Source organism: Callorhinchus milii, unplaced genomic scaffold (assembly GCF_018977255.1).
Source record: "Callorhinchus milii isolate IMCB2004 unplaced genomic scaffold, IMCB_Cmil_1.0 Scaffold14, whole genome shotgun sequence".
NCBI classification, from domain to species: Eukaryota; Metazoa; Chordata; class Chondrichthyes; order Chimaeriformes; family Callorhinchidae; genus Callorhinchus; species Callorhinchus milii.
Genome location: NW_024704755.1, coordinates 14,905,570 through 14,925,561, shown reverse-complemented (window position 1 = coordinate 14,925,561; position 19,992 = coordinate 14,905,570). Strand labels below are relative to the sequence as shown.

At 44.0% G+C, this 19,992-nt stretch overlaps 1 protein-coding gene across 2 annotated transcripts in view; it reads left to right on the top strand.

The window, feature by feature from the left end:
- The window catches only part of katnb1 (katanin p80 (WD repeat containing) subunit B 1), a 22,467-nt gene extending 2,508 nt beyond the window's left edge, over window positions 1-19,959 (top strand). Inside the window, exons 2-19 of one of the 2 annotated variants that reach the window (XM_007904661.2) lie at window positions 2,659-2,789; window positions 3,965-4,082; window positions 5,722-5,822; window positions 6,180-6,221; window positions 6,681-6,764; window positions 7,580-7,695; window positions 8,049-8,120; window positions 8,657-8,807; window positions 9,247-9,434; window positions 9,780-9,913; window positions 10,695-10,745; window positions 10,864-10,943; window positions 12,593-12,712; window positions 14,252-14,401; window positions 14,973-15,049; window positions 15,468-15,542; window positions 16,279-16,395; window positions 17,966-19,959. In XM_007904661.2, the coding sequence (XP_007902852.1) occupies window positions 2,659-2,789; window positions 3,965-4,082; window positions 5,722-5,822; window positions 6,180-6,221; window positions 6,681-6,764; window positions 7,580-7,695; window positions 8,049-8,120; window positions 8,657-8,807; window positions 9,247-9,434; window positions 9,780-9,913; window positions 10,695-10,745; window positions 10,864-10,943; window positions 12,593-12,712; window positions 14,252-14,401; window positions 14,973-15,049; window positions 15,468-15,542; window positions 16,279-16,395; window positions 17,966-18,098 (1,940 nt within the window). In that variant the 3' untranslated portion in view covers window positions 18,099-19,959. The remainder of the gene's footprint in view (window positions 1-2,658; window positions 2,790-3,964; window positions 4,083-5,721; window positions 5,823-6,179; window positions 6,222-6,680; window positions 6,765-7,579; window positions 7,696-8,048; window positions 8,121-8,656; window positions 8,808-9,246; window positions 9,435-9,779; window positions 9,914-10,694; window positions 10,746-10,863; window positions 10,944-12,592; window positions 12,713-14,251; window positions 14,402-14,972; window positions 15,050-15,467; window positions 15,543-16,278; window positions 16,396-17,965) is intronic. The other variant, XM_007904663.2, reaches the window with a different exon arrangement.
- Window positions 19,960-19,992: the final 33 nt, after the last annotated feature.

The window sequence follows — 19,992 nt, the reverse complement described above, 5'->3', positions numbered from 1 at the left end:
CCCTCCCCACCTCCACCAGACCCACCACCATCTTCTACCGCCCCTGGAAGAAGTTACCCCCACAATCCCTAACCGCTGCCTTGGAGTCCTCTGAACTCCTCTCCCTCTGGCCTTCAACCCTCACTGCTCTTCTGCTCTCACCCTCCTCCACAACACCCTCTCCTCCACATTCGACACTCTTGCCCCTATCACCTCCCGTACTGTCTCCTACTCTCGCTCATCCCCCTGGTTCACTCACTGAAGAGCCAGGTGCGGGCCGCTGAATGCACCTGTCTCAAATCTGGCCTAACGGTTCACCGACAAATCTGGCTGGACCTCGTCAAAATCTACCGCTCCACTCTAGCCTCGGCCAAGTCGTCCTTCTACTCCAGGATAATCCTGGAGGCGAAGAACAACCCCAGGCTTCTGTTTTCTACCACATCCCGACTCCTCCGTCCCCCCGCCACCCCGCGCAGGTCATCTCCTCCAACCTTCACTGCGAGGAGATGCTGGATTTCCTTGAATCCAAAATCAAGGGAATCCGCTCCGCGGTCACTCCCCCTCCAACTTCCACCCACCCCCCACCCCCTCCCTCCCACACTCCGACTCCTACCCATCCTCCCCTACACACCTTCGAACCCGTTTCCCCACCCTCTGTCACCAAACTCATCCTGTCCCTGAAACCCACCACCTGCTCCCTTGACCCCATCCCCACTCCACTCCTTATCTCTCAGCTCCACCTCCTTGCCCCACTTATCACAGACATCATCAACCTGTCCCTCTCCTCTGGCTCTGTTCCCATTCCCCTAAAAACTGCCACCATCACTCCCACTTTGAAAAAAACCCTCCCTTGATGCGTCGCAGCTATCAAGCTACCGGCCCATCTCCAACCTCCCCTTCCTGTCCAAGGTCCTGGAACGAGTTGTCGCCTCCCAACTGCGCTCTTTCCTCTCCACCCATTCATTATTCGAACCCCTTCAGTCGGGTTTCCGTGCTGCCCATAGCACAGAAACTGCCCTGGTCAAGGTCACCAATGACATCCTGACCATCTGTGACCAGGGCTCCCTCTGCCTCCTCGTCCTCCTCGACCTATCGGCAGCATTCGATACGGTCGACCACGCTATCCTCCTCCACCGCTTGTCCTCCCACCTCAACCTTCCAGGCCCTGTCCTTGAGTGGTTTAGGTCGTACCTTTCCCACCGTCTTCATTTTGTTTTCACAAACGGCTTTTCCTCCACCCCCCACACTGTCTCATGCGGTGTCCCTCAGGCCTCTGTCCTCGGTCCCCTCCTCTTCACCCTCTATATGCTCCCCCTGTGGTGACATCATCCGCAGACATGGGGTTAACTTCCACATGTATGCGGATGACACCCAACTCTACCTTTCCTCCTCTACCCTCAACTCCACGACCCCCGATGTCCTGACAGCTGCCTGTCCGACATCGAGTCCTGGACGAGAGACAACTTTCTTCAGCTCAACGTGCGCAAAACTGAGGCCCTCCTGATTGGCTCACGTCAGCGCCTCCGCACCTCAGGCGCTGACACCATCAGCATCCAAGGCTGCACTCTCCACCTCTCAAAGCCAGTCAGGAACCTCGGCGTTCTGTTCGACCCTGAGCTGTCCTTTCTTCCTCATATCCGCACCACAACTGGCACCGCCTTCCATCACCTCCAAAACATCGCCAGACTACGGCACTACCTCACCCCTCACGCTGCTGAAACCCTGGTCCACGCCTTTATCACCTCAAGGCTGGACTATGGGAACTCTCTCCTCGCCGGCCTTCCCGGCCCTCCCTCCACAAGCTGCAGGTCATTCAGAACTCTGCAGCTCGTGTACTGTCCCGCACCAAACACCGCGACCACATCACTCCCACCCTCGCTCGCCTCCACTGGCTCCCCATCCCCCAGAGGATCAATTTCAAGATCCTCATCCTCACCTACAAGGCCATTCACGGCCTTGCTCCCTCCTACCTCTCCGACCTACTATCCCCCTACCTACCTGCCCGTACCCTCCGTTCCTCTGGCTCCGGTCTGCTCCACATCCCCCGCCCCAACCGCCCTACCATCGGTGGCCGGGCCTTCAGCCTCTCAGCCCCGAGGCTCTGGAACTCTATCCCCCAGTGCCTTCGCCGCCTCCTCCCTTTCCTCCTTCAAGGCCGGTCTCAAGACCTTTCTCTTTGACCGAGCGTTCGGCTCCCCTCTCGACTCTCTACCCCCCTCTTCGCTCCCTCCCTTCCCTCCCCTTACCCTGACCATTTCCCCCCTGCTCGGGTCCTGACCCAACTGTCCAGCCCCTTGGGACGTCCTCCCGACGTGAAAGGCGCTCTATAAATGGAATCTTGTTGTTGTTAATGATGCTGTGAAATATTGCAGGGACAAAACCAATTCTAGCCGTGAATAGTTGCACAATGATTTTTCTCATAAACTAACATCTGAAGAAAATATACCATGTGCCTAGCTGTCAAGTCTCATTGTCCTTATCATGGTCCACGTTACTTTATTCATGATGGTATTTTTGCTGGGACTAGGGAAGATGTTATAAGGATTCAGTGTAATAATGTTAATAGGTGAGCAACATTAGTTTCAAAAAAAAATCAATGGGAATTGATTTATAGGAATTTTGAAGCTTTTGCATATCCGTCGTGCCTGAATTCAATTCCTGCCTCTCTTTCTCTTACAGAGGAATTTGTGGCTCATGCCAGTAATGTCACGTGTCTGGTGCTGGGGAAGCATTCAGGCAGACTCTTAGCTACCGGTGGAGATGATTGTCGGGTCAATCTGTGGTCGGTCAGCAAACCCAACTGTATCATGGTGAGCAAACAGAAACACACCATAAAACTGGAAAGGAAACCAAGCTATATTCAATAAAGGAATCAAATGAAGTCCTTAAGTTTTGCCAGGAGCTTCATTTTTACATACTAACATTCCCAATGTTATAAAATTGCAAGAAGTTAATCTAGTTTTCAAAGCAAAAGTTACATACAGTATTCTTCAATAGGTCATGGAGACAATGCCCAAATGATGGTTTATGCGTACTACAAAGGTCCCAGGTTTGATCTTGTCTTTAAGGAGCTGTCTGATCAAAGCCACAATTGGTTCAGTGTCCGTGGGCTAAACAGGGAAAAAAAACAACCAGTTTTAATGCTGGTGTCTGGAACTCCCTGCAAAAAAGTGCATGTGTACATGTGGGTGGAGACAGAATTTGGCTTGTCTAATCCTTTGTCTTCCAATTTTCTCCCTTCCCACGCTGCACTTTAAGTGTGTTTGCAGCCCTCCAATATCTTGCCCATCTGAACATTCTTCATGAGTGAGACAGTGTGCTATATCACTGTGGGAGGGGAATCAAAGCTGAGCCCAATCCTCTGCTCATTGTCTACATCCATGGGGGTCAATTGGGAGCAATTAGGAGCTGGAACATTCTCATCTCTCCAGTCCTGAGATGCTAAGGTTAGTTATAATGCTTTACCTTTAAGATCAGCTAACTCAGCAAAAGCTCAGACCAGACCTGAGATCTCCCTAGGCTGTGGGATGTGACTGTAGGATTGTTAAATTCAACGGCAAAGATGAGGTGACCTCATTAAAAATGTACCAAGTTAATTATTTATCAAATACGAATGCATGCTTGATAAGAATCTCACGCTATACAGGGTTGTATTAATGATTTAGTGTTAACATTTCTTTACGTTGAGGGTACAAATTCTGAAGATTGATGGGCTATAACAACCTCACTTGTGATGGCTATCAAGCCAGCGACCTGTCTACATGAAACCGGCTGAACTCTCCTGCCGGAGTTGCTTTGAATGCTGCCTTAGCTGGAGTTGAACCTGGTCTTGTATTGGACTTCAGTTTAATACTCTCCCTTTGGGCTGCTGGTATTAATCCCAGAGATTCACGTGTACTTTGACTCCAATTTGTGCTTTAACTTTAGTACAGCTGATTCAATAAAATGCATATTTTGTTTTAATAAAAAACGTTCTTATGCACAGAGTCTGACCGGCCACAATACTCCAGTGGAGTGTATACAATTCAAGGACACTGAGGAGCTGGTTGTTGCAGGCTCACAGTCTGGATCATTAAGAATATGGGATTTGGAAGCAGCCAAAAGTAAGTGTTTTTTAAAATCATATCCTGTAAATGAATGGCTTTTTGTTCACTTTTTGAATTCTGAAAGGCCTCAGTAATCCTAGAATTATACAACAACGAAGGAGAACATTTGGCCCATCGTGCCTGTGCCAGCTCGTGAAAGAGCTATATATCCATTTAGTCCCACACTTCAGCTACAGTTTTTCTTTTCAAGTAAATACCCAGTTCCCTTTATAAACGACATATAATCTACCAACTAGCCCAATATCATCTGTCGTATCTGCTTAAATGTTTTTTTCTCATCGTCTTAAGCGCTGCAGGTGTTGGGGAAGGAACACTTTACTATTTCAGGCACCATTGTCCACCTCAACCACTCCAATCCAGCCTAACATCTCGTGCTGCAGTTTTTGATCGTATGATGTGGTTCTGCATTAAATAATGAATGAATCTTTAAATCTGGGGTGGTGTCAGCTGAAGTTGAAATTAAAATGAGGCTTTGGGGACAGCAAGGAGCATTTGCATCCACTTGCTTGGTGAACCACATATAGTCTGAAAATAGAGCTTCTGAAAGCATCGCAGCCAACTGCCCTCTGATACCGTGTCTAAGTGTCGTTCAGCAGCTGGAATTTTACTCGCCAGAGATGCTACTCCAACTGACTTAAATTATCTCAGTATAGACTGTGGATCAGGTTTTGTGCCTTCTTGGTCAGCATAGTGCAGTATTTCATTAAATGGAACAAAACCGGAAGTCGCTGGGAACACTCAGCAGGTCAGGCAGCATCTATGGAGCAAGGAAAGTGAGTCAACGTTTTGGGTCCATGACCCTTCGTCAGAACTGGGGCATATTGAGAGGGAGAGACTTTTAAGGACTAATGGGAGGCAGGGCAAGGAAGACAAAGGAGAAAATGGGGAGAAAATTTTGCATCATTAACACCTTTTTAAGCCAGGGATGCCCTGTTCTCTACCTTATTTTTCAGATTTCCAGCATCTGCAGTATTTTGCATTTTATTTCATTAGCTGGTTTGTTTACCAGCCAATCCTCACTGCCCAACCTCATTTCAGCCGTTCTGCCCTCGCTCTCTGGAACTCCAATCCAGATCCTTCCAACTTGCTCACTCCCTTGGTTGTCCAGCTAGCAGTGTCCAGCACATTGAAATGTCCTCCTGACGTGAAAGGCACTGTATGAATGTAAATTGTATTGTAAGACATTTGAAGGACGTCTTCTGTCTTTATTATAATAACAATAATCCTTGCATTTCATATAGCGCTTTTTACGTCTTCTAGGTGTCTCAAAGCGCTTCACAGAATATAATGTAAAGTGAATTGATTGTATATTTGTGAGTGAAATGCAGCAACCAATTGCGCATAACAGTATCCCAATTATCTCAGCCTAGTAGAGTGGAACACCAGTAGAACCAGTAGAAGTTACTGGAGTTTGTTTCTTCATGGATAGGACCGGAGGAGTTTCATAAATCAAGGCAGGAAGGTGAATTCCTCTGAATGGATCATGATGAAATTTCATGGGGAGATGTGTATAAGTACATTTCGAGACTGCAAGGAGTGAGCTTCCAACTGCAAGTGCTCTATTAATAGGTCACCAACTGCTCAAACTGTAAAGAAGGAATGTAATAGAAAATTAAATTAATGTGTTTCTTTCTAGTTCTTCGGACATTATCAGGACACAAAGCTAACGTCTGCAGTTTAGACTTCCATCCTTATGGCGAGTTTGTGGCATCTGGTTCAATGGACACCAATATAAAGGTAGAGAAACAGAACATAATTCCCTGACTCTACTCCTAATAAACATCTGTATTGATCCAAACATCAAATTACAATGCACAGGAATGATTCTTACTCGCCTCTATAATGCCTTTGAACAGTCACCTGCTTCAGGGCCGTAAAGAGAAGCAAAGCCATTGGACTTGTGCACGTGGAGGTCTTTAGATGGTCCCAGTATTTCTTGACGTCTTTTCATTTTTATAAAACGTCTGTACTAAAGTGATGCAATATGCTGATTTAAAGAACTATTCTGAAGCCTTTATTTCCTGATGCCATTACTGTAGTGACTGGGGAATTCTTACTGTGTTGTGGTACTAATTATTTTGCCTTTCCTTCCAGCTATGGGACATTCGACGAAAAGGCTGCGTAATGACATACAAGGTGAGAAGAGTCACTATTCTCAGTGCGTCCTTTATAGGATGATACAGTCCTACTACAAGATGCTGGTAGATTAATTTCTTCTATTAGTACCCACTGACAACAACCACCACTGCCACAAGTGCTGCATTACGGTATTGATTTAGTTATTCTGTCAACAACAGTAACTTAGGCTCAACTGGCTCAGGAATCAAACTACTGAGACTGCCAGAGACTTGACTTTGATAGTTCATTGGCAGACATGACTCCTTGGAGTCAGCTACAGGGAAACCCTGCTCACTCCCCCACCTCTCTGCAAAAATAAATGAGCACTTTTAAGTATATAGTCATGGTACATTGACAATGATTACTGATGGAATCAAATTGGACTGATCTCTACATTGAGTATTTTAACCTGGGTGAGCTGCAGTGCAGGGTTAGAGTCGGTTATATAAGCTGATTTATTGTTCTCTTTGTTTGCAGGGCCAGTCAAATGCTGTCCGGTGTTTAAGGTTTAGTCCTGATGGACGGTGGATAGCCTCTGCTGGGGATGATGGCATTGTGAAGGTATTATTTGGAGTTATGTACAGCAATAGAACAGCGATGCTGTGTAAAGGTGTGACTGACATTGTTCAGGGATCTGTCTGAGTGCAATATTGATCATTTGTCTTTCACTGAATAATTCACATAACAGTCTCCTAAAATGCCGTGTTCTTAAAGTTCCTTTATCTGTTAATATCTCTCACCTTGAGGAGTACTCCATGCTTTTTCAGTACTAGACAAGCCTTGCAGTTTTGAGACAGTAGTTAAAGCTTTTGTTGGAATGATAATGCATTCATTCCTTGCTCTTGTGCAGGAGTTTCTAAAAAAAAAGTTTGCAAACCAAATTCATTTCTTCCAGTTCGTAATCATCAGGTTGGAAGATTTTGGGCTCTATCTGACTTTGACTTTGCCAGTTTGGGATTCTCCTTTCGGGGAATCTTGCAATACTGTATTCACAAATCAGAAATCTCATTTAATGCAGTGACTTCTAAATAATAATAATCCTTGCATTTGATGTAGCGCCTTATCTCGTCGTTGAGACATCTCAAAGCGCTTTACAAAATATACTGTAAAGTGTAGTGACTGTTTTTTGTGGGTGAAATGCAGCAGCCAGTTGCGCACAGCAGTGTCCCACAGCAGTTGTGGATTTTGCGACCAAATTATTATTATTATCTTTGGAGGGATTATAACTTTGGTTTGTGAATACATTTTTGAGCTCCATATTTTTAATCCTGGCATCGCAGCATCAACACTCCTGAAAACATGTCCATCCTCGATTCTGTTCCATGCAGATGGAATGAGTTACCTGTAGAGGCTAATAATTTTCATTTCTTATTTAGCTATGGGATCTCTCAGCCGCAAAGGTTCTAACAGAGTTCAGAGAACACACCGGACCAGTAAACATTGTGGAGTTTCACCCCAACGAGTATCTTCTGGCTTCAGGCAGTTCGGACAGGTCAGAATAAACCCTGCTATAGTACCAAGATTCTTCTGTTTGGAACATATTTCTCGCAATCCTTCCTCCTCCATCCAAGTTGAATGCCCGATGTACAAACTTCTGCCGTCCTCATCATCCTTTATTGTAGCAGGAGAATGGTTCTTGGTGCTGGACTCGAGTCTAAGGTCTTCTGCCCTTGGCTTCTCTGCACATTTCAGGGTCAGTTAGTGCGACAGCCGCACAGACCAGAACGGTCACATTTGTTCTGAATTTGCTGTTATCAGCTTCAGGCCTCAGGGGGATAATCACCAGAGGGGATGCTCCTGATCGTTCTCCAGTGAAATCGGTTGTAATTTATTTTTGTCTTTCAGGACAATAAAGTTCTGGGATCTGGAAAAGTTTAAGATGGTGAGCTGCACCGAGGTGGAGAACTCTCCTATCAGGTATGCAGAGCCGTATACAGCGGATTGAATAAGCAGCAGCACAGGCCACCAGCCCCCGATCTGGGATCCAATGCCAGAATCCCTCTGTCTCTTCCCCTCTCTTACCTCTGTCAAGGTCTGTCTCAAGACTTTCCACTTGAACCCTGCCTTCTCTCGGTAACCTTTGCCTTCCCACCCCTCCGACACCCACCCTCAGTTCAGGTACTAAGCTAGGACTGTCAAGTGCCTTGGGATATCCTCCTGACATGAAAGGCGCTATATAAATGTAAATTTGTATTGTATTCAGGGGCGGTGAATAGACGTATATGCTTTAAATTTGACAACTGCTGGAGGAACGAGTACTTTTGAAACTTATCCAGCGCCTTGGGATGTCCTCCCGATGTGAAAGGTGCTATATAAATGCGAGTTGTGGCTGTTATTATTGAAGTTTACAAAAAAACAGATGAGGGAAGATTGTAAATGAGATCGGCCTTCAAATTGCAAAAGAAATCTGAATGATTCGTTGTTAAATTTAATTTTTTTATTCTCTTGTTCAGGTGTATTTTATTCAGCATGGATGGCTGCTGTTTGTACAGCGGTTCCCAGGACTCGCTCCACGTTTATGGCTGGGAACCCCCTCGTTGTTTCGATGTTGTGCCAGTAAACTGGAGTAAAGTGTCTGACCTCAGCACCTGCTCCAACCAGTTGGTAGGTCCCCACTTCTAAGACTGTGTTAAATAATAATAATCCTCGCATTTGATATAGCGCCTTATCACGTCTTCAAGACGTCTCAAAGTGCTTCACAGAACATACTGTAAAGTGGATTGACTGTATAGTTTGTGGGCGAAATATGCAGTCAATTATTCCTTTGTTTGAAGTTTATCATTCCTTTTTCAACTCGGATGTCCTGGCTAACAATCCCCGGAATAAAATTTGGTAATTTTCTCCATGGCTGTTTATGGGATACTGCTGTGTGGCAAACTGGCTGTTGTGTTTCGCTCACAAAATACACATTCAATCCACTTTTACAGTATATCCTGTGAAGCGCTTTGAGACGTCTCAAAGATACGATAAGGTGCTATATCAAATGCAAGGATTATTATTATTTCAGATCCGAGGTTTTAGTATTTTGTCCGTTTCTACCTAGATCGGTGCCTCCTGCAGTCAGATGACTGTCTCAACATTCGTGGTGGACCTGAATCGTGTGAAAAAGTCAGGTTCCATAGTCCAGGGTGAGATCGAAGATGAGAAACTGTTCAATCTGTTGACACCGAAAGGAGCTGCTCTCAGACGCAACTATGAACGGCCACTGACTACCTGCAGCAGACCGCAAAGGTACGCACCAGTCATCTTTCTGATCAGGATTCAGGATCAATCCCAACACATTCATTAACAGCAAATTCCTAAATTGCCATTGATTCTGTTGGAAACTCCTGTACCATCTAAAAGTCCCTTCACCAGGCACAAGTCTGCTTTCAGTCTGTTCCTCTACCTTCTTTACTGATCATTCTGAAATCGAATGGGGGGGTGGAGGCAGTGGGCTTGGCTTTTAAGATTTGAAGTTGTGGAGTAAATGGGTATGTGCCTCACTCAGTATTATATCCGTTTTACATTGCGAGGGCAGATTATTGTCTCCGTTGTCATTTTACAAGAGGGAAAAACCCTGCCTTATTTCGATAGCAAAGTGAAAGAGGAGCCAGAGAGTGAGCAGCGCAGCCCCAGCGGGGAAGAGGACAAGGATGATAAGGAGTCGACAGCGGAGATTCGAAATCCTGAGGAGTACAAAGAGATTTTTCAGCCAAAGAGTGCCATTGGTAAGTGAGAGGACTTCCCCGTCAATCTGTGCTGTTAGCGATCACATTCAGGATATAAGGGGCTTCAGCATTTTTTGGATAATGTTTGTGCCACATCTGCCATTACCCCGGTTGTTACTTAATTAAACCTCATTCATATTTATTACAATCCTTAATATAAGATCTTTAATATCGAAACGTCTCAAATCACTTCACAGGGATCTGCTATGAAGTGCAGCCTCTGTGTATTTGCAAGTGAAGGCAACAGACACCTTGTGCTCAGCAATGTCCCACAAATAGCCACGCGTGGCCTTAAACCGTTCAGATTGTGCAGAAAATTCTTAAATTCGGCTTAATTCAGAAGCTGTTTTTCCTCGGTCCTGATATAAACTACAGAAAACTGACATCCAGATTGAGACTGAATTTAAGATTCAGCCCAACTAGAAGCGCCGTGTCAAGGAGATGGCTCTCACTTTGTAACTTTGTGAAGGAACGATAAAGGTTCCATTGCTGAGTCTCCTCATGCCTTTATTTACTGTGGAAACCTGACTGCTGCAGAGGGAGTTGACTTCAAGTGACCTCATTCCATGTTGGAGAATTCTGGGTGCACGGACAATGGCTATTTTTCTTGGGGCACACAATTAGCTTTGAAATCACAAAGAAGAATAAATCCCAGCAATGCAACTGCTAATCTAGGCGTCTCAATTTTATGTGAGTTTAAATTTAGGGCAGACTATTTGAGAAGGAAAATGTGGTGAAGTGCTTGACTGGTGTTTCTCTTACTGGTGTGTTTGTGTTTCAGCTCGGACCCCACCTCGGAGAAACGATCCCTTCCCTGCTCCCCCGGAAGATGGTAAGCTTCTGCCTTTTCTGTATTGAGTTTCAGTTTTATTATTACATTGAAATATGCGTTGTATCCAAGCTGTTCTCTACGACTGTTTGTTTTATGCTCTATATTGGACTTCACACAGATAATGTTCCACTTTTGAAGGAAGTTGAGAAAGTCAACCCTGCATCAGAAATGCAATCTGCTGCCATGAAAAGAGCCCAGGTATAGTAACACAAAAGGCCCAATTCCTAAATGTACTGATGGAGGTTTCTCCCATGGCTCAGCTGGTAAGGCCACTGCACGATGTGAAACAGCCGCACAGTCCAGAATGGTTGCTGATTTTTGCTCAGTGTCTGATCTCAGCTAGGTACACGACAGTTAGCTTCAGTTACATTGATGGGGACTCACTTAGCCATCATTTCTGGTCCTGATCATAGTGACCAGTGAAATGTGTGTGACTACCATTGGATTTGGGCAGGTTCAGGATCGCCAGTGACAGCCTCTTCTGATACGTACGCAACCTGCCACCACTTACTATCTGCACTTGCAAGTGTGACCATTTGGGGAGGATGACCGATTCCTATGAAATGTACCTCAGCAAGTTAGCATTTGCGGAGAGAGAAAAATAAACCATATCCTGTTGTTCTAATGCTAATGTTCCAATGCAGTAATCACTGCAGTATGTGTAATCCCAGCAGTGTGTCATTTTGCAATCCTTTACTGTTCCTGCTTTCTGTGAGGAAACTAATCTGGATTAATGTATAATTCCAGAATGCAGAATAAGACTAGTTTCAGGCAATATTGACTGAGTAGCATGACCAACTATGTGATCCACAGTCACTTTAGGGATCATTACAATTAATGAGGCACCGTTAATTAAACAGATCATTAAATCTAGTGAACTGGTTTCATTATTTGGAATTATATTCACAATAGCTCATAGCTCACTCAGTCCAAAGATGGTGATGGGACTGACCTTTTTTGCAAAATCTCATGTTTCTCCCACTTTTCTCAGCCATCATGCCCACCTATATACATTTGCCCTTGTGTATGTCAGCTGTGAATATCAAGCCAGGAAGCTGGCCTTTGTAACCAAAGGACTTGATACCTTTACAGAAGTGGTGGGTAACATCACAATCAAGTGCTCTCAGCCAGACTTGTTACAGTCTGTTCTGGCAGTAAAGCCTGCCCTTTGTTCAATTCTACCTACAACTGTTTTGGCTTGGTTGCAAGTTGCCATAAATTATGGATCAGTTCATGTGGCACGGTTGGTCAAAACACAAAATAGGCCAACTACTTTGTTTTTCTGTGTGCTGCTAGACCAATCCATCTTTTAAGCAGGCACTAGCCTGGTGAGAGCGGTACGTGTGAGCTGTTTTAGTACTGTCTTCTCCATACAAGGCGCAGAATTTGAAATCTGCCAGGGAATTTTACACCGCGTTTTTTACAAGCTGTTTTAGACTTTAGTGTATTCTGCTCACACACCACAGCTTCACATCAAATGTGGTGAAGTGCAATTGCTTGGAGTGCTTTAGAATATTGTCTGTGTCTGGTCTGTGTCCTGTCTTTGTGATTCTCTCTTGCGGAGCTGCCATGTATGTAGAGCACTCAGAATTGAAGTCGTGTTTTAAAATGACACTGATAAATGGTTTGAAACAGCGCAATTCAGTCATTTCCTCATGTGGAAGAATTTGCTTCAGGATTTCAAATGTTCCAGCTGCTTTGTTTCCTGCTTTCATACTTGTTCTGGCTTCAGTTTGGCTGAAATGGGTGCACTGTGAAGGTGTGTGAGTGGTTATAATTTGATAACCAGTTGGCTCTGGTGCAGGGCAGCCTAGTCTGCTGTGTGTTGAAACTTTGCTCTCTTTCAGCCAGATCAGCTGAATTTACTTCCAGTAGCTTCATCCACCCCCATCAACCGGGTCGCAGAACCCATAATCCCACTCGCTAAAAATGAGCCCATTGGATTGAAGGTGGCAGACTTTCTCCCAGTAAGTGACGTTTGCTGATTTTATTTTTTAAAAAAACTTTGAAACCATCCCACCGCTGCCGTGATGCGATGGGTAGAATTTGTTGTGAGGATAATTCACTCTTTTGCAATCTACTTTTCGCCACCTTAGCCTGAGGTCTGTGCGGTTATGGCTGTTGATTTTGTTTCTGCGTAAGTTTTGGATTTTCAATGAGGGGAATTAGTTTAACTGACTAGGAATCAAAGTCACGGGTTTATTTTAGGGCTTCAAAATTGGGCTTCATCTAGTTGAGCGTCTCCTTGTGAATGACAGCATGAAAGGACCTGCTCTCCCCACTGAAGGGCAAGATCTAAGACTCTAAGATTCATCTAAGACTCCCTTCAATTGACCATTGGCTTCTGAAAGGGATGGACCGCAGAACTATGGTGCCTTCCCTGTGGATGATGCTCAGAAAGGCATACTATACAATGATAGCAGTTTGAAGAAGTTCATCCTGTGATGCTTAAAATTCTATATCTTGGTATATTCTTGTTATGTTTAGCAATTGCCACATTCTTAGCTCTGCGAGTCACAGCTCCATTCCTTCCTTGTTTTAGGATCTCAGTGGATCATTCTATCTATCCCCAGCTTTGTTGCTGCACTCCCCTCCCTACTGAATAAACAAATCTATTCATTTCTGTATGAAATCTTTCAGTCAAGTCTCTATTCCCCACACTAGGTGGCAGTCTGTGCCACAAGTTCAAAACTAAATGTCAAGTTATAGCATAATAAGCTCGATGTTTGATTGAAGTTTGAAGCCAGCTACTTACTGCTTGTAATAGCCCCTGTTGTGGATCATCAGTCTCTGTAGGAGAAACAGAAGATGGAAAAGGAGATAATTTCTCAAACTAACGCCTCCTCTCCCCCCCTTCCCCAAATGTTATGAGAACTGAAATTCCTAAGCTTTTGCAGCTCCAATATTGGCAGAATATTAACAATTAGGTTATTTGCCAACAACAACAACTTGCATATATTTGGTGCCCTCAGTGCTGATGTCTGTGTGTGTGAGAGAGAGAGCCTTCTTAGTAAGTGAAGGGCATTTGACTTGACTAAGATAATGTTGTTTCGTCAAGTGCTGAGTAATGCATTCACCAAGCATCACAGTTAGCAGTTCTCTTGGAGCCTGGGATATGCACTTTGACAGTTCAGCATTAAGTGCAAGACTAAGAGTTCATCAGTCCCATCGGAGAAACCGGGGTTAGGGTTTGACAATCTGTGAATATGTTTTGTCTGAGTTGTACAGAGTTCTTCTCCTCGGCCCTGCTCCTGTTGTTGTGCATGTATTTTTGTGTTGCTATTTGTGTAGCATTGATGTTCATTAATTTTGCTGCACAGTCTCCACTTTAGTGAATTGAAAAAAACAGGAGACGACTTTGGATAAGGTTCATTTTATTTGCAGGAGCTTCATCTCTGCATCTGACCATTTTGTTCACAACATCATCTCCACCAGAGCTCAGAAATCGCCATCTTTCAGGTTGCCGAACCAAGGCCATGCTTCTATTACATCTTGTGTTTCCGCAGCCTCAGAAGAACAACAAGTTGGCGGATTTGACTGATGAGGATGCTGTCAGCCAGATCCGAAAAGGACACGACACAATGTGTGTGATATTAACAAGCCGCTTCAAGAACCTAGACATGGTGAGAGCCATGTGGACCACTGGAGATGTCAAGGTGAGTGGGGTCAGTCCTGCAGTGATGTACATGTAATCTTCCCAGTTCCTGGAATACCTGTGAGTGGACTCATAACATCAAATTGGAAACCGTTTGCAAACAGCAAACACCTAAAGTTGGTCCCAGGTTGGCAAGGCTTTCCTCTCATCAGGTTTTTTTAAAAATAATTGCTTGTAAAGAGCAAAACAATGTTCAAGATCTGTTACCTGTTATAGTAATAATAATCTTATTAAATTAAATTATACAATAAATTCATAGCTTAACATCTTGTAGAGTTTAAAGATATAAGGTCAGCACTAAGACTCTCTGGATGGGGAGTAGGCAGAGCAAACACAAGACACAAGCTCAAAATGTTTCTTTGTAGGGGACGGTGGGGTAGTTACTATAGTGGTACTTGTTGTGGCAATGAATGATAGCACAATGTGATTCATGGGCAAGGCAGGTCTGTACGTAAAAATATTTATGTTGAAAAATAACCAGTAAAAATTCTGTCAGACACGTTTGGTAGAGCTTTTTGTTCCAACCTAATATGAATCCAGGTTTTAACATTAATTTCTTTGAAATATTTCAGACCTCCATTGACTCGGCTGTAACGATGAATGATTTAGCAGTCATGGTGGACATCTTGAACATAATTAATCTCAAACCGTACGTATCTGCTTACAAAGCGATCTTCTCCTTTTGTTGGAAAAAACATGGTCTGTGAACTTCAGTGGTGTATGTAGCTTTTTATTGTGTATAATGATATCATGTGGCGTATTATATGGCGCTCTATACAGTTTCGCTCCTTCCTTTCTCCTTTCCTCCCCCCAAAATCTGATGCTGTGTGAGATGGGGAGCATGTTTCCCAGAAATGTATTGATGTTGTTTGGAGAACTTTGGGTGAGATTACAGCAACTAATTCAGAATGTATAATTTGTGAAATAAGGGTTAAGTGTTCCTCTGGGGTTTAAACTTCTAACTGAGTACTTTCTCAACTAACGTAGCTTGTTCAGTGTTTCCAAAGGATTAACTGGTACCAGTAATCTTTCATCAGCTGTGACTGATGATGATGTCTTTGTTTCAGGGCCTTGTGGAAGCTGGACCTCTGCTCTTCCATTATTCCTCAGATCGAGAAACTGTTGCAGAGCAAGTATGAGAGGTTGGGAATTTTAAAGCTATTTTCAGAGCATCTTGGTTGTTATGTACAGTAGGGTGGTGAGATTCACAAGCTTCAGTTGTCAAGGTGTTTTACACCGAGTTATCAGCTCATGCCTTCAGCAAATGATTTGATATTTTGCTTTGGGATTAAAGAATAGCCCCGGCTCTGTGTTGTCAACAACAACTTGCATTTGTGTAATGCCCTTCATGCAGGTAGAGTCCTAGAGTGCTTCACCAGTGGCAGAGTCTGACAACAAACCAGGGGGAGAGGGAAGGGGTAGGTGACCGTAAGCAGGATCAAAAAGGAAGGTCTTTAGGCGGGATTTGAAGGTGGGGAGGGAGGGGGCAAGGCTTTTGTCAAGGTTTTACAGTGTTTTACACCACTACTCACTCCTCATTGATGGACTTTGTTGAACTTTGGTGAGTTTCTCTGATTTTGGTGGGGGGGGCCAATCACCAGCTAATATCCAGAGCAGAGAAATAATAATAATAATAATATTTACATTTGATTAGGGCGCTTTATATTGGAAGAACATCTCAAAGTGCTTCACAGGATTTTACTGTGAAAGAAACAACTACATTTGTAGGCAAACATGATAGCACAGTTGCACCCAGCAATGCCCCACAAACAGTCATGGAGTGAGCGACCAATTTTATTTGAGGGATTGTTGGCTAGGATACCAAGACTCATATTGCCTGATAAGTGCCATAACCAGATCCCCTTTCTCTCCTTACAGCTACGTACAGACAGGTTGTATGTCCCTCAAATTGATCTTGCAACGATTTGGACCCCTGATAGCAGATAACCTGGTTACACCACCATCCATTGGCGTGGACATAACTCGAGAGGAGAGGTGAGACAGCGCCGCAGAGAAAGATAAAGTGCTACAGCTTCTGTTGTAATGCTACAGCTGCTACGTCTTTGGGAGATTTTGTGGCTTTATTTACTGACGTTAACATTGTTAGATGATATTGTGTTCATATCATGTGCGATGCATCACTTTTTTGGGGAGGGTGGGTGAGGAGTATTTTATTTATCTAATTTGTCTAGGACCAGAGTCTTCCTTCCCAATACACCCTCATATTCATCTACCTTGCACCTACGCCCCACTCTTTGGAACTCCATCCTACAGTCGCTTCACCTCGCCCCCCTCCCTTGCCTCGTTCAAGGCCCCTCTCACGACCCTCCTTTTCGACCATGCCTTCGGTCACCCTCCACCCCTTCTGATCCCATCTCCCAGCTCGGGTGTAAATCCTTGACTGTCCAGTGCCTTCGGACGTCCTCCCGAAGTGAAAGACTCTATACCAATGTAGTTAGTTGTTCTTGTTGTAGGAGTAACAGAGTTTGGGCTTCAGGTGGATTGTAAATGAACAGAAGCAGTTTTAGTATCAGTCAGCGGTCTGACAATAGGATTTGGTTAACTTGCTAGTTGAGGACTCGAGGTTCAGTTTTTCTGCAGCTATAAACTATCAGTTACATTATTATTATTAATAACAACAATCCCTGCATTTGATATAGTGTCTTATTTGCTGTGACATTGCTGTGTATTTGTCAGATTTGTTTTGTGAGGTTTTGGTTCAGTTGTAATCTGGGTCACCTTGCATTGTAACTCACTGGCTTCTTGATGATATAAGGGGGAAGCAGCCAACACTAGAACAGTGACCTAATCCTGTTAGGTGGAGTCCTGCAGCTCAGTGGTTACAGCAGTTGCCTCACAAGCGAGGGTTCAATTCCCGGCAGGGCGTAACCTTCGGCAAGTTTCCTTACTCCACACGCCTGATAATAATTCTTCAAGAAAAAAAAACAAATAATAATCTGGTCACTCAATCCATGACTGTTTGTGGGACACTGCTCTGCGCTGCATTTCACCCATAAGTATACAGTCAATTCACTTTACGTGGAGTCCTGTAGCTCTGGTTACAGCACTCGCTTTGCAAGTGAGAGACCTGAGTTCAATTCCAGGCAGAGGGCGAAACCTTGGGCAAGTTTCCTTACTCCCAACGCCTAATAATAATCCCTCCAAAACTAAAAACAATAATAAATTGGTCATTTTCAATCTACGACTGTTTGTGGGACATTGCTGTGCGCAATTGGCTGCTGCGTTCGCCCACAAATATACAGTCAATTCACTTTACAGTGTGTTCTGTGAAGCGCTTTGGGACGTCCTCCCGACATGAAAAGCGCTATATCAAATGCAAGGATTATTATTATTATTTATAGTATATTCTGTGAAGCGCTTTGAGACATCTAGAAAGCGTGAAAATTGCTATATCAAATGCAAGGATCATTATAATCCATTGTCACTCCTGGACAATGCAGAGCTGACTCCTCACTGGGCACTACATCAATAAATTACCCTGATCCTGGACTGTGATACACCACTGCATAAGTGTACATGTTAACTGCTTTTCTTTCTTTCTTAGGCAGCACAAATGTAAACTCTGCTACAAACAGTTAAAGAACCTTGTTCCAATTCTTCAGAGTAAAGCAGGGCTGGCTGGGCGCCAGGGCAGTGCCTTTCGTGAACTGCAGCTTCTCATGGCGTCTTTTGAATGACTTTTGCGGACATATACCTGGAGCCAGTTGAACACTCCAGTATGCGTGTGTGTGAGGGGAGAGAATCACTTGCCTCTTGCTGATGGGTGGGTATCCTGACAGACACTGCCTCTGACCGCTCCAGAGTCCCATCATCTTCTCTTGCAATGGATCAGTTTGTTTTTTGTGTTTTTTTTTACCAAAATTTAGTTTTCGAATGTAAGTTGTGCTTTGAGGCTTTATTTTGTAATTAATACTGCAGCTCGCAAGCAATCTCAGTATTGATGAACTGCTAGTTCCTTAATTAATTAAACCAGACCGAGGTATCTGGGGAACTCCTGACTGTCAATCCCAGCAGCTCTTAACAGTCTTCAGGGGAAAGACTTCGGCGACACTTGTTGCAGTGTTAATGCGTTGACTTATTTTAAGTCCTTTCGTTCTTTGCAATTCATGCATTGAGATTAAAATATCGGATGAGTTTGAAAGTTCTTGTGAATGTAATTGGTCAGTTAGCATTTTTTTCATATAAAACTGACTCTTGAAGCCAGTCAGGTTGTGTGAGTGAATGTGTGGGGTGGGGAGCAGGTACTGCTGATCCTCGTTCAGGGCTGTGTCGATCAATCACATTTGCTCCTTAATTCATCAACTTGTATGCAACGGAAACAAGTTGGGTTAATTTAAAGTGACGTTAGAGAAGAATGTCTTTGCAGGGTGAGACATGTGTAAATGACACATTGCGTAGAGTGAGATCTACTCTTTAAAAAGGTAGATAAAAGGCCTGTGTGTGTGTGTGTGCAGGCGAGTTCCTTGAAACAAATGATGCCTGACTAATGGAGTGTGATAAGCAGCTGCTGTGTGAGTACTATATAGTTATTCTGCGTGATGTCTAGGCGTGACCTCTCACTTCCCCGCTGGCTGCCAGGCCTGCTTGAGGGTGTGATCGACAGAATGCAGCTATTCCACTGCTGTGACACGGACCTGATGTGCAACCTAACATTGTGCCAAGAGAAAGTAACCCTTTTTCATATCCCAAACAGTACATTCCAGTCAGAATTCAAGAAGCTTAGTTTCATTGGAGGAAGATTTACTTTTTTAGAATTGTAGAATTCACCTCCAATGCTATGGAATATGTCCTTTCAGCTAAGTGACTTATCAACTTCAACGCTTCAAATACAGGGAACTTTAAGGGGAGAACCAATTCTCTTTGACTCAGATGTCATCAGAGAGATAAAATTCTCTTTAATGACTCAGATAACAGTCAGCATTGCTGTGAATTAACCCAACTCGGAGAGTAGACCTTCAACCAAGCTGCTTTAATACATCCGACTATCGGATACTTCATTAAGTGTTGGAAAGTTCAACGAGCAGAGTGGTGGACGATATAAAATGCTTGGAGGCCTTATCACAGTTCATTCCAGGATGTGCATTGGTTCTGCACAAAGTGACTCCAGGCGCAGGCTGGAGCCTGAGCAGGACGGGGTGCTGGCTTGCACCCGCAGCACGTGGACACTGCTGCTTGACATTCCAGAGCTGTGCTGAATTCTGTTCGGTTCCGTTGTACATTTAAACTTCAGGTTGTGTTGTGTAGAGATGCTGTGATTTCAGAAAATGTTATTTTCTATGTGTACATATGAATTTTCTAGACTTCACAATAAACATTTTGGCAAATTTGGAAGAACCTAAATTGGCCACGTGCGGTCTCTGCCTCACAATAGCACCAAGTCTCTCCCTGCCTGTGTGCACCTGCACTGATTAAATAACTACTAACTTCCACTACTTTATTGACCTTTATGTTCAGTTTATCAGCGAATACACAGAGACTGCCTCTACCCCAACCCTCACTGCAGTTTTGTCTTAAGAGCAGCAGACAAAAGGCACTCTGTCTCTAGTTTTCTCTCTTTGGTAAATTAATGTT